This window comes from Sinocyclocheilus anshuiensis, unplaced genomic scaffold (genome assembly GCF_001515605.1).
Source record: "Sinocyclocheilus anshuiensis isolate Anshui unplaced genomic scaffold, SAMN03320099.WGS_v1.1 scaffold2388, whole genome shotgun sequence".
NCBI lineage: Eukaryota > Metazoa > Chordata > Actinopteri > Cypriniformes > Cyprinidae > Sinocyclocheilus > Sinocyclocheilus anshuiensis.
The window spans coordinates 116608-129060 of NW_015544285.1; the positions used below are offsets into that span (position 1 = coordinate 116608).

General features: G+C 36.9%; 2 protein-coding genes across 4 annotated transcripts in view; both read right to left on the reverse strand.

The window, feature by feature from the left end:
- Positions 1 to 4172, reverse strand: part of LOC107698028 (autophagy-related protein 2 homolog A-like) — a 28097-nt gene extending 23925 nt beyond the window's left edge. For both annotated transcript variants that reach the window (XM_016498941.1, XM_016498940.1), the window contains exons 1-7: positions 3672 to 4172; positions 2853 to 3015; positions 2596 to 2745; positions 2373 to 2475; positions 1237 to 1375; positions 756 to 959; positions 477 to 579 (exon numbers count right to left, since the gene is read on the reverse strand). In XM_016498941.1, the coding sequence (XP_016354427.1) occupies positions 477 to 579; positions 756 to 959; positions 1237 to 1375; positions 2373 to 2475; positions 2596 to 2745; positions 2853 to 3015; positions 3672 to 3842 (1033 nt within the window). In that variant the 5' untranslated portion in view covers positions 3843 to 4172. The remainder of the gene's footprint in view (positions 1 to 476; positions 580 to 755; positions 960 to 1236; positions 1376 to 2372; positions 2476 to 2595; positions 2746 to 2852; positions 3016 to 3671) is intronic.
- A 375-nt stretch (positions 4173 to 4547) lies between these two features.
- Positions 4548 to 12453, reverse strand: part of nxf1a (nuclear RNA export factor 1a) — a 20249-nt gene continuing 12343 nt past the window's right edge. Inside the window, exons 10-22 of one of the 2 annotated variants that reach the window (XM_016498943.1) lie at positions 12227 to 12334; positions 11949 to 12058; positions 9054 to 9090; positions 8626 to 8694; positions 8486 to 8541; positions 8278 to 8382; positions 6761 to 6819; positions 6551 to 6666; positions 6409 to 6451; positions 6244 to 6316; positions 5821 to 6000; positions 5318 to 5397; positions 4548 to 4927 (exon numbers count right to left, since the gene is read on the reverse strand). In XM_016498943.1, the coding sequence (XP_016354429.1) occupies positions 5364 to 5397; positions 5821 to 6000; positions 6244 to 6316; positions 6409 to 6451; positions 6551 to 6666; positions 6761 to 6819; positions 8278 to 8382; positions 8486 to 8541; positions 8626 to 8694; positions 9054 to 9090; positions 11949 to 12058; positions 12227 to 12334 (990 nt within the window). In that variant the 3' untranslated portion in view covers positions 4548 to 4927; positions 5318 to 5363. The remainder of the gene's footprint in view (positions 4928 to 5317; positions 5398 to 5820; positions 6001 to 6243; positions 6317 to 6408; positions 6452 to 6550; positions 6667 to 6760; positions 6820 to 8277; positions 8383 to 8485; positions 8542 to 8625; positions 8695 to 9053; positions 9091 to 11948; positions 12059 to 12226; positions 12335 to 12453) is intronic. The other variant, XM_016498942.1, reaches the window with a different exon arrangement.

A 12453-nucleotide genomic window follows, 5' to 3' on the forward strand; every position in this document is an offset into this window, starting at 1 on the left:
TATGTATATGTATGTATAGCTCCTGGAAACCATATCAAATTCCCTGCACGTTTTGCACACTTGGCAAATAGAGAACATTTTGATTCTGAAAAGGGATAGTTCACCCAAATATGAAAATCCTGTCATCATTTACTCACCCTCAAGTTATTTCAACCAAGAAATAAGTTTATTTCTTCAGTTCAACGCAAAAGAAGATATTTTGAAAAGAAAGAAAGAAAAAAGTTCCATACTACTATGGAAGTCAATGGAGACCATCAACTGTTTGGTTACCCATATTCTTCAATATATATATATATATATCTTTGTGTTCAACAAAAAAAACAAGAAACTTGTACAGGTTTGGAACAACCGGAGAGTGAGTAAATGATGATAGAATTTTCATTTTTGGATGAAGTATCCCTTAAGGCTGGTGCAAACAGCCATATGATGATTGCTGATCATCATACAGCAAACACAGAACAGAGTGCTCATGTTACCTGATATCTCGATGCAGAGGGAGGACATGAGGTCCGTCAGGTGTGTGATCTGACTGGGGGACAGCAGCAGGTGGAGACACCCGACTTTACCGTCCAACTCAAACTAAGAGGAAATTAAAATCAGTTAATACGGAGAGTAATATAAATCTCTTGTTTTGCACTAATGAAACCCCTTCATTCATGATGAAACCGAATTATTTGATCATTTGATCTCACTGATTCAGAAGATCATGCTTAAAACATTCCCATTCAGTCTTTATTTTTATTTTGTACACAAACCTTGGGCCCAGGCAGCATTTCATTCTGTTTGATTTTGACCATTGTCTCTATGAATCCAGAGCATTGTCCAATCAGCAGAGGCTCGGGGGGCTTCGGGGTGGGATGTAATGATTGTGGGGCATCAGAGGCATTATCACCTCTATCGTTTTCATCCATCTTATCCATCTCCCTGCTGCTCGCCATGTCATCAGAATGAACTAGCCCCTAAATTGATGAATTGAAAATCACTGTCCATTATAACTTTATGCTTGCCATAGCAACATTTATATTTATTCATTTATCAGATGCTTTTAACCAAAACCACTTACAAATAAGGAACATCACAAGCAATTTATCATGAGAAGCAACAATATTTGTAGTACACTGTGTTAAATATGAATACACAAGCTAGCGTGTGAAATGCAGAAAAAAAGGTAAAAAAAAAATAGGAGTCATAGTAAGTGCAAAGCCACTAACTAACAGGTTGTATAGTTTCCCTGACCTGTGATCCTCCGAGAGTCTCATAGAGCAGCTTTACGGAGTTGAGCTGAAGGATCTTGTGCAGGAAGGCTGGTGGCTGGTGGATGTCTACAGGCACTGTCTGGCTTGAGTCTCTCACAGCCTCATCACAATAGTCCACTCTGCAGTATCACATGTTACCACCAGGGACAGAACATAGATTGGTCACAAACAATGGAAAGCACTCAAGAGCAGGGTTGCCAGGATTTCACAACAAAACCCATACAATTGCTACTCAAAGCTAGCCCAAAACTAGCCCAATCGTGTTTCGAGGGGGTCCCCCAGTAAAAATAACATTCAGGAGGGTAAAATACATATTTTTTGTCGGGGCTCACCTGGTAAAATAAATATCACATATTAGGGTCGCTTCAACCCGCAGACATGAAAAACAACCCCTGGCAACAATGTTAAAGTAGCCCCATTCCACGGGAAAACCACGGACTTGGCAACGCGGCTCTAGAAACTCAAGCATGCAAGGTTTGTTGTGAAGGATATGATTGATGTTTATGAGTCAATGAGTATTTTTAGTTTAACCTGTGAATCGACTAAAAGAATGCAAAGATTTTCAAGTATTTTGACTTGGAAAAATATGTTTTTCCAGTAACAAGCACTACTGTTCAAAGGTTTAGGGTCATTACAATTTAGAAATTAATTATTTTATTTAGCAAGAGCATATAAAATGATCAAATGTGACCGTAAAGACATTTATGTACAAAACATTTCTATTTCAAAATTTGTTATTTTGAACCTTCTATTCATCAAAGAACTCTAAACAAAATGTATCACAGTTTCCACAAAAATATTAAGCAGCACAACAGTTTTTAACATTGATAATAATAAGACATTTTTTGAACACCAAATCAGCATATTAGAATGATTTCTGAAGGATTATGTGACACTGGAGTAATGATGCTGAAAATTCAGCTTTGCATCACAAGAATAAATTACATTTTAGAATATATTAAAATAGAAAACAGCATAAGAGAAAAATCCATGCCATTCTTCAATGGCACATCTACCTGGGTAACCATATCTAGCACATCACCATACTTTATTAATAAACAATAAAAACAACAAAATGCATCCATAAATGCACAAAGATGTAATTCATGGCCTCACCGTTTAATGCACATCTCTAAGGCGACCCCAGTCTCAGCGTCCAGGGAATGGTGTTCCACTCGCACGATAGTGTCCAGAAAGGTGACTTTTATTCGACGCAAGACTGCAAACACACAAACAATATGTGACAATATAGTTAGCCAGTCATCAAACAGTTTTACTTCATGATGCAACAATACAAATGTACAGAATCACACTCCTAGACACAAGAAATGCTACACACCTGTCTCGATGGTCTGTGCAAACATTTCCAGCCCCTCCAGTGGAGCAGGCGGCTCTTCTGACGCCTCGGGTGGGTCCTTCAGGCATTCCTGGGCCAGCTGCATGCTGGACGTCATGCATGATGACCACCCTTGGGAATCCCAGTTTCCATCTAAATGAGATCAGAGAAAACAATTAAACAATAAGTCAGTCCTGTGTAAAATATGGCTTTATGTATTAAACCAAATGAGTGCACAAAGAACGCTCCACAGAACTCACTGGTTCTGTATTTGGGTCTGCATGTTATTTGCAATCCAGTGACTTCAAGGGTGCAGTGTTCTGTCACGAGTGCCGCCCAGGGAATAGTTACTGCGATGCTGTTCACGAAACCTTCAACAATCTCCAGCGGAGCTCCCAATGAGTCCAACAACTCATTCACTGCCTGAAAAGAGGATTCAGAGAATAGTTAAGGAATCTGAAGGTCAAGTGATAACATGTAAGAACAGTAGATGTCAAAATGTGTCTGTGAAACAGGGGAAGGATGTAGTGTTAGATCAGGGGTTTTCAGTCTTTTAGATGCCACAGAATATAATCATCCCCATCCTAAAATTAAAAAGGTGTCTATATATTTGTATGTATAATGACCCAAAAAGTGTAAAATAATATTTGAAAAAGTGTTTATATTATATATAATGCTGTACTGTTTGATGTATTTAAATTGTAATTAATTTAATTAAATTGAAATATTATTTACATTTTTGTTTACACTTTTACACTGACTTATTAGCACTCCTTTGCAGGCCCAACTCTGAAAAACTAAATGACAACTCCACAAACATTTAAAAAGGCAATAAAGTAATTAGACTCAAAATGTGAAAGCAAAAGTTAGTAAGCCTTGATCACTGTGACTTAAGACCAGGAAGAAGATCTAAGATGCAGCCTTTTCTGCACAAGTCATCAAACTCTTGGAAACATAAGTGCTTCCTCAACTAACAAGATGTGTTGATCTCATACTCAAGACTAGATATTGCGAAATACTGGAAATAAGGGCCACTTGGACAAGGAAACTGGCCTGGGCATGTCTTACCCCACACTTACCCACACATCCAGGTTAATTTCTGTAATGACCCCGCTGCCATTATACAGGTCCAAGCTCAGCTGGTCCAAACTGAGTCTTTCCTCCAAGAAGTGGCCCAGGTAGTGTTGCAGGAGGTACCGACAGGCCCGTTTCTTTATTGAGCCCGACCAGGGGAAGAGCCACCGAGACATAGGTCGAGAGCAGACGGGGAGAGGGAGCAGAGAGGCGGCGGAACAAGACACCAGTCCTGCATAACAGACCTAAACCCCCTCGGTAGTGTGTGAAAACGAGAATACAATACAAGCGTACTACGATGGACAAGAAGGGGTGAAACCGTCTAACTTCCTGTCCTTTGACACCAAAATCCCCTGGTTTTTCGTTTTTGAACGTCAGGTTGTCCAAAGCAGCGTTTAAAAGAGGATATTTGTGTTGAAACGGGTCACTCCGGTTCTACTTTTAATAATAAATGTCACTGAAATATGCGACAGGTCCTCTGGCCAACGGGGTGTTTATTGTTTTCATACTCGGACTGAACGAGTGTGCGTCATGACGTCAGCGTAGCTGAAGATGCCGGAAGTTGGATACGTCAATTCGCCATGTTGGGACGGTCAACTTGAACGCTTCATCCAGACGTAGACATACGACTAGAAATTACTGTACCCAAACTTACGTAGATTTATATTATTTTTTATTATGTAGAGCCTTATGTAATAAAGATTCGATTAAGTTCCATATAATTACTTATATATAATAAATTCAACGTTCCAACTAGTTCTGAATTATTAATTCTGTATTGATTAGTAGTTTTATACAAAAGCAAATTTAATCACGTGCCCAAAAGTTTACCTGGAATTTTGTCTGGTAAGGGCCAAATATTCCTCCAGCGCTGTAATGATTTTAGTGTTTCATATTGATTTCTTGATCTTGCTGAGTAAACAAACTTTATTGCCGTGAAAACATCACATTTAACACAACACCAAAAAAAGCTCAGCACATACTTCAGACATCACAATTAAAACAGAAAAAGTGCTTTTAAAATTAATGCAGGAACAGTGCTGTAATTTATTCAAGCATAAACCTGAGGTATAACCCTTCTAAGAAAAAAAAAAAAACTTAAAACTATAATTAATATAAAACAAGTTTGTTTCATTTCCGTTTAACACATCATAATTAAATGCCTGCTAAACAACAAATAAAACTATTTACATACATATGCATTTCTGTATGTTTGTTGTTTTCATTTTATGAAAGCAGCTTCTGGGATCTTTCCTTGAGCCTAAAGGGGAGACAAAATATTATAATGAATAATATGATAAATTTCAAATCCCAAAGCCTCAAAATGGATGCAATTAGATTTTAAAAGCACATGGTCCACCTCAGATCTGAACACTAATCAGCATAAATTAACAGCAATGATTTACAACATGTTCACAAATCACCTGATCTCTGAGGGATTCAGATAAATTCTCAGCTTATCCAGTCAAAGACAGGTAACAAGTTTTGAGAAGGTTAATCAGCTTTTGAAACATTTAAACTAGTGGGGCTTTCAATGGTTAATGCTAATATATTTTAATTTCTGATTATTTATTAGCAGCAAACTGAACTGCTGAAATGAGGGCATAATGAACATATTGCATTTCTATCAATTGGCCAAGCAGATTCATACCTTGAGTTCTGCGAAAATCTGAGCAGCTCGGTGAAAATCCCATGCGTTATCCTGCAGACATCTGACAGCAATACACAAGCCTTAACAACAGGGTTGGGATAATATTGACTAGGGGTGGGCGGTATGACCAAAATCTTACATCAAAGTAAGGGCAACTTTACATCAAAAGTAACAATATATAGTCATCTTCACTGGAAATTCAATGATTTTTTAAAATTTTCTAAATAAAGTGATAATGCCTATTTTAAAAAACGTTTTTTTCAAATGAAAACGACTTCATTTTTCGGGACTCTCATTTGTAAATAATGTCTTGCTAATGCAGTATAACTTACTACTTTGGATGCAAATAAACAGAAAATAAATAGCAAAATAGCTGCTTTTGAATTAAGCCTCATATCGCCCAGCCCTAGTATTTCCCCACATAATTTATAGAAAGAAACTTCTATCTAGTTCTACAATTAAGATTTGCAAGTATAAGGGCATGGTTTTTGCTCTCTGCTCACTTTTGAGACCATTCCAGGTTCATTTCAGACATCTGGGAGAAAGCGGAGAGCATTTCCTGCTGGGATGCCGTGAGGGTGGGCATCACTGGGCTATTCGAGGGGGCTGGTGCTGCAAATGCACAGCGTATCTCCTTGCTGGTGGCGTTCCTCACAAACAGCTCGTCGTTCACGATACACAGACTACAGAATGCAACAAATACCAATCAACTTTATGTTAGTAAGAGCTAATTTTGACCAAGTGACTAAGGATGATTGCTTTAACTGTCAGCTGAAAGGTCAGACATGCACATACATGAACTCTGGGAAATTCAGTGTGGGGAAAAAGCCAGTAAATGAAGATAACCATATTAAGTAATAAGTGAGAAGAGAGTAAGAGAGTGTTTTTATTTGTTCATGCTTGTGATTTGATTTGGATTTTCCTACCCAGAATTCTGAGCTGGAACTGTGATGAAGACTCTGGAGAAAGCCTTGACACGGTCTCTCAATTTGTCATCAGCTGAAGAGAGGAAAACAAACACTGAGTTGAACACAGCACTATTTGATCAACTGTTATGCTGACACATGTAACTGTGTTCGAGCAAGACTCACCTTCTTTGAACACTCCACTCACTGTGAACACTAATAAAGTCCTCTACGGAGAAGGCAGGAAAACAACAAAATGTCAAAAAAAATGTAAACTGCAAATGAAGAGCTTCAGTGATAGCAGTGTTAAAATCATTGAGGAACTCACTGAGTATGTGTTGACATCAACATTGACTGAATTCATGTCATGCTGGGTCTTTGGGAGCTCACTGAGGAAGGCGACTACAGTCAGGCGGGAGCGTTTTAGCAAGTGGAACCAAGCGGCTGCAAAGAAGATGATGACTGTACATGACACATACTGATCTGTTTTTTTTTTTTGTACTTTATTCTTTGCTTGTTTCTCATGTGTGAAACATACAGGAATCTTTGATGTTCTTGATGTTGCGGCTGTGTTCATGATAATTTTTTAACCTGCACCTGCAAAATTATAGGAAAAAGAAATGAGACCAAAAATAAATTTGTATATTATATACAATTCTGCACATTTACAAACACTAAAAATATTTTTTACATTTAAATGTACTTATGTCCCCACTAAGAAAATTGTGCAGCGTGAATTTTTTTTGACAAAAATCTGGATCACATTTAAAAAAAATCATAAATGTTAACAATGATAGTTTTAATATACAATAATTATGTAACATAGTAAAGACAAATAAAGCCTTCTTTAAGGACCATTAAGTTTTTTTTTTACATTATATTTTTTACATTGGGACATTATACTTTTAATAATATTTTGAATCTGTATTTATTTCTATATATTTTCTGTTTCATTTTGTTGTGTTTTGTCATTTTAGTAGGTTTAAATATTATAGGTTTATATATATTATCTTTACATTTTTATTTCCTTTTTATTAATATAACTTTTAGTTTTAGTTATTTTAGTACACTAGGTTAAAAATTTTTTTTTTTCAATGACCCATATATATATATATATATATATATATATATATATATTTATGTTCAGATATTTCAATTTTAGTACACTAGGTTAAAAATTTTTTTTTTTCAATGACCCATATATATATATATATATATATATATATATATATTTATGTTCAGTTATTTCACTTTTATTGCATAGAAAAGGACCTAAACATTGCCAGTAGAGTAAAATTACTGAACCTAAAAATAGGAGCCTGATAAAAATGCTCATTTTAGATGAACATTTCAGATGGCTTTTGCATCTGAACTCTTCTTAAATATTTTCCCGTATTTCTCCCATATTTTTAATCTTTCTATAAACAAATTCCACTGGGCGTATTTTTATATGTTTGCTACATTCGCTTCCGGTAAAACTTCCGTAATTTGTATGGCCCAAACCTCATTATATGAATAATCACGTCAACAAACTCCAAGGTTGCCCAGTTGTCAGATCTTGTATGAAACGCATCCTTCTCACACAATCGACACAAACAAATTTAACCCATTTGTCCCCTCAACTTGTCAACCTACAACAGTGATGACTACCGCGGGAAGGAAAGGATCACTGGTAGAAATGGGACGGGAGGAGAAGACTCAGGTGGTGCTCCGGTGAAAAAAACAAATATACATGCAAATTGAGATATAGCTTACACTTCAAAAGGCTATGGTTTAATTGATTAAATATGAGTGCTGCGCTGCTTTGTTTACTGCAGTTACCAGGGAAATGGCTATATTCCTGGCGTAAAGCGAGTGAATGAAGAGAGAATTTCTGCTTTTTGGTTTAGTCCAAAGCCAAAAACGACCCTTGTTTTTACGCCCCAACCCCAAGCATCCCCCTCCCCCGTATTTTGGGACCCAAATGTTGACAGGTATGACATATATATATATATATATTTATAGAATTGCTTATTAAAGACAGCAGAGTGCCATCAAAGATGAGTGGTGTTTTACCTGGAGAGATGGTTTATGGATGGCAGGCTGAGAGAGAAGCAGGCATCATCGTGATATGCCTCCAGCAGCAGCTGTCTGTCCCCAGAGTCATACACACAGTAATAACTGCCACAAAACAAACACAAACACACATCACTGCTGACAAATGCATGCTTTACAGAATACTAAAGATCATCCTACAGAAAAACAATTGCACACATGCACTTACTGTTGCAGAAAACGTTGAATGAGTCCCTGGATTTCATTCGATACAAAGTGGCTGCCCTGAATTAGTTACAGACACATCCAGTCAAAAACTTCACATTAACACTCCTTAGGTCAATATAACACTGCAGACTCTTGGGTTACCTTGCAAGCAGGGATGTTTGTGCCTGTTTCCACGTCAAAGCAGATTGGAGGTGGAAGCACATGACCGTCCTACAGAAATAACACACATCTGATTCACTCCTGCAAATGCTAGTGATCACATTTTGATGATAGATTATAAATACAAAGATTGTTTCTCTAAAATAACATGCACTGCTTAATTATGCACATTAACAGGTAAACAGTAACAATTTTGATTTCTTATTGACTTAAAATTTCTGTATTACAGTTGGAAAAGTGTACAATGACACTTAAGCAATGTGTTCTTTTGGCAGCCAGCCTGGAATCAGGCTTCCTGTCCTTTACCAATTAATGATTGACTGACTTTATTTCTGACAAACACTAATAACTGTACCGTACATTGAGTCCTGTTAGTTCAAAACATTATTGACAAATAAAAAAATCCTCACCAATCTGAGAAGCCTGGGAAATCTCTCCCGAACAGCACTGTCACAAGACAAGAAAGACGAGAGGAAAACAGTGACGCACCTGATCATTCCAGCAGGCACACACACATCACAATCACCTGTGCACTCCCAAGCCACTTCTCCTGATTTTTATTTGTTTGTGTATGCAAACACAGCAAATGATTTCTAAAATCTGTCATAAAATCATTTGAAACAATGCTGTACCAGGTTCAGCACAGAATATATTAATTTTTATACATTTTAACCCTATTTGCAACACTCTCTCTGTGTGAATTGGTTCAATTTTTAGATTTTAAACCCAACTGCTGTCAGTCACTTACACCCCAATACAAAACAAGATCATCACAAGAAAATAAAAATCTTTCACCTAGAAATGGCTTACGGAAACATTCTCTGATTATTAAATTTGAATAAGAGAAAGTATTTCTACTTCAACATAGACGAGTTCTCAAATGACTTTGTGAATGAAAGCCATACAAGCTCAGTTAAAAACAATTGTGTTGGGTGCTGTGGCTTTATTATACATTTATGAATGCACATGAGTGTATTTAAGAAAAATTGATGACTGCAGCCTCAACAGGTTATCAGAAAAAGCAGAGTTATTCAATTGGTGACCCACCATTCATCTTCATTCAAAAGAAGCATTAAGCTGTACACTTATGCTGAATGTATCCGTGAAAACCGATATATACTTTGAGTTGACTCCCAGACACCATCATTAAATGGTGTGCAACATCAAGTGAGAAGCATCTAAGTTTGACACACACATATCTGTTAGAAGCCACAATTTACTCTATAATTAAACTATTTTCAAATCAGATGAAACAGCCTCACATGACTGATGACGAAAACAGGAGAAACATTGTGTTATCAATCAACAAATTAGAATAAATCCCCAAATCACCACCCTTACAAACATTTACCATGAATGTACTGTAATAACACTAATCGTATTAACCATGGTTTGGCAGAAATGTGGTATATTCAATTGAATACTAAATTATTAGTATAGTCACGCATTACATTTATTATGGGAGTAAAAAAAAAAATGGCAGTTTGTGTGTGTGTGTAGTTTTTTTTTAACCAATGTTTAGATTATTGTTTTTACAACAAATATAGTTTTGTTGAAACCTTAACCAAAATCATAGTTACATTTAACCATATTAGTGAGAAGGAGCCATGCATATTCATGCAGTCAGAATACTTTAATTTAACCCTGTAAATGTTGATGTTTTACTATTGTTAATATCAATTCACTTTACTGCTGAATAGGCTTTTCAGGTTGATTTCTCATTTTATAGGCCTCCCTCCCCCTTGGCCCACCTCAAATCTTCAGTCTGATCATCTGGCCCTCAAGTGAAGCTAACTGAAGAGCCCTAAAGTAGTCTTGGCATTGATGCCCTGATAACCATCAAAAAGTATCTTCTAGCGAAACAGCCAATGAACCCCAGCTTAAAAATAGCCATGAACAAAGTTAGCTATATGAGAGAAACAGTAATACAATGAAACCGATCCCAGCAGCTCCAAAACAGAGTCCTCTTTACACCAGTACTGACTTGCCACATAGACATAAACAGTCTTATTTCATTTAATTTTTTTATTAGTAGGATGAATTTATCCGTTTTCAGGAGCACTTCCCAACTCACACTCTCTAGCATGAAAAGTGGTCCCCAAGCCATTTTTATACAACAACATGGAGTTTTGGAACAGCCATCTTCCTTCCATCAACTTCCTTCTTCATTGTCATCACTGTAGGCTTTTTGTAGTAGACAGAGAGTGGGATCTTATCAGTCACTGGCTATCCAGAAACGGCAGTCTGATTGGAGCAGGAATATAGGGACGGGGAAAAGACGAACATGAGCAAACAACATTTACTACATTTTGCAGCAAAAAAACGTGGACTGATTTCCCTTGAAATGCCACCATACTATTTCCTGTGGATGTCTTGATAAGGAAGAAAAACGTTTGATATTTTTTTATTTAAACATTATAACTATCTTGAAAAATAGCCTATATATTTATTATTATTATTTATTCAATTCCCTGTTATGAAGGCTGGGATCAACTTCATGCATAACCGATGTTGATTTTAAAGGAAAGAAAAAAAGAGTAATGGTTTTGTTAAAGCCGCAGAATCAACACAGGAGATTTGGAGAGAAGGAAGAAAGAAAATCCAACTGAAATGAAAGAAATTCTGGACATGACAGTCCGTCACACACTTGCACATGTGAATGCACTTATAACAAATGAACAGAGTGCCATATAAAAGACAGAAACGTCGCAATTTATTCAGACAACTTACAATTTGTTCTGAACCACAGTAACTAAATAATGATGGATACTCTGAAGCAGATGAAATAAACCACAAGCAATGAATTATGAATGGTTGTTCATGTGCTAACATCTGCAATCCCAAGTTTTGATGATTATTTTTGATGATATTCCAGGTATATTAAGTACTACAAGACTGTGTGGGACAGAATGGGACTGTATGAGACTTTATGGACTATAAGACTGTACTGGACTCTGTAACTGTGTCAGGGTGAAACATCATGGATGCTACTTAGATAACCTGAAAATAGTCCATCTTCTTTTAGGCCAGTGGTTCTCAACCTTTCTGACTTCAAGGCCCTCCATTGTCCACAACGATATCCAAAATGCCTGTTTTCTTAAATTTACATTTTTCAGGTCTGTAAATCACTTTTAAAATTAGGCTACCTTATACCTTCAGGCTTTTAAAGAACTAGTGATTTACTATAGTTACTTTACCAACAGGTCTAGGATTCATGTCTATGAGGAACCGTGATTATTTTAAGGATTCTTTCAGCTAATTACACCAACTTTGACCTTTACCCTTGCCGTGTCACTGGCACTGACCTGATGTATGTGGTCTGATCTTTGAAGGCATCACACAGAGGGTTCCTGTCCAACCAGAGCTCCACCAGCCTGAACCCCTTCACCTTATCCAGCTCTTGCTCTGACTTCAGCTGCAGACAGAGAATGAAAAGACAATATAACAACACAACAGATACTGAAAGTCAATTCTGTAGAGCTTGCAGTCGAGTAAATAGAAACTGAAGAATTAAAGATTGAGGCTAATACTGTGAGAAGATAGTGCTAACAGATGATAACAGCAGGGCCTGAGCGACTCTCACCTCATTATGAGACAGGTTCAGGGACTGCAGGTTAGGGGCTTTGGTCACAAGTTCTGCAATGTCAGTCAGCTTACACAGCTTGTTGTTACTCAGATTCAAACACGACAACTAAGAAGGATCAAAGAAAGAGAGAAATGTTACTTCAAACTCTTAATTATTTGTTTAAAAAGAAGGATTTTCCAAAATGAGGAACATAAACTGCTGGGGGAGTTGATGAAATGCTAATA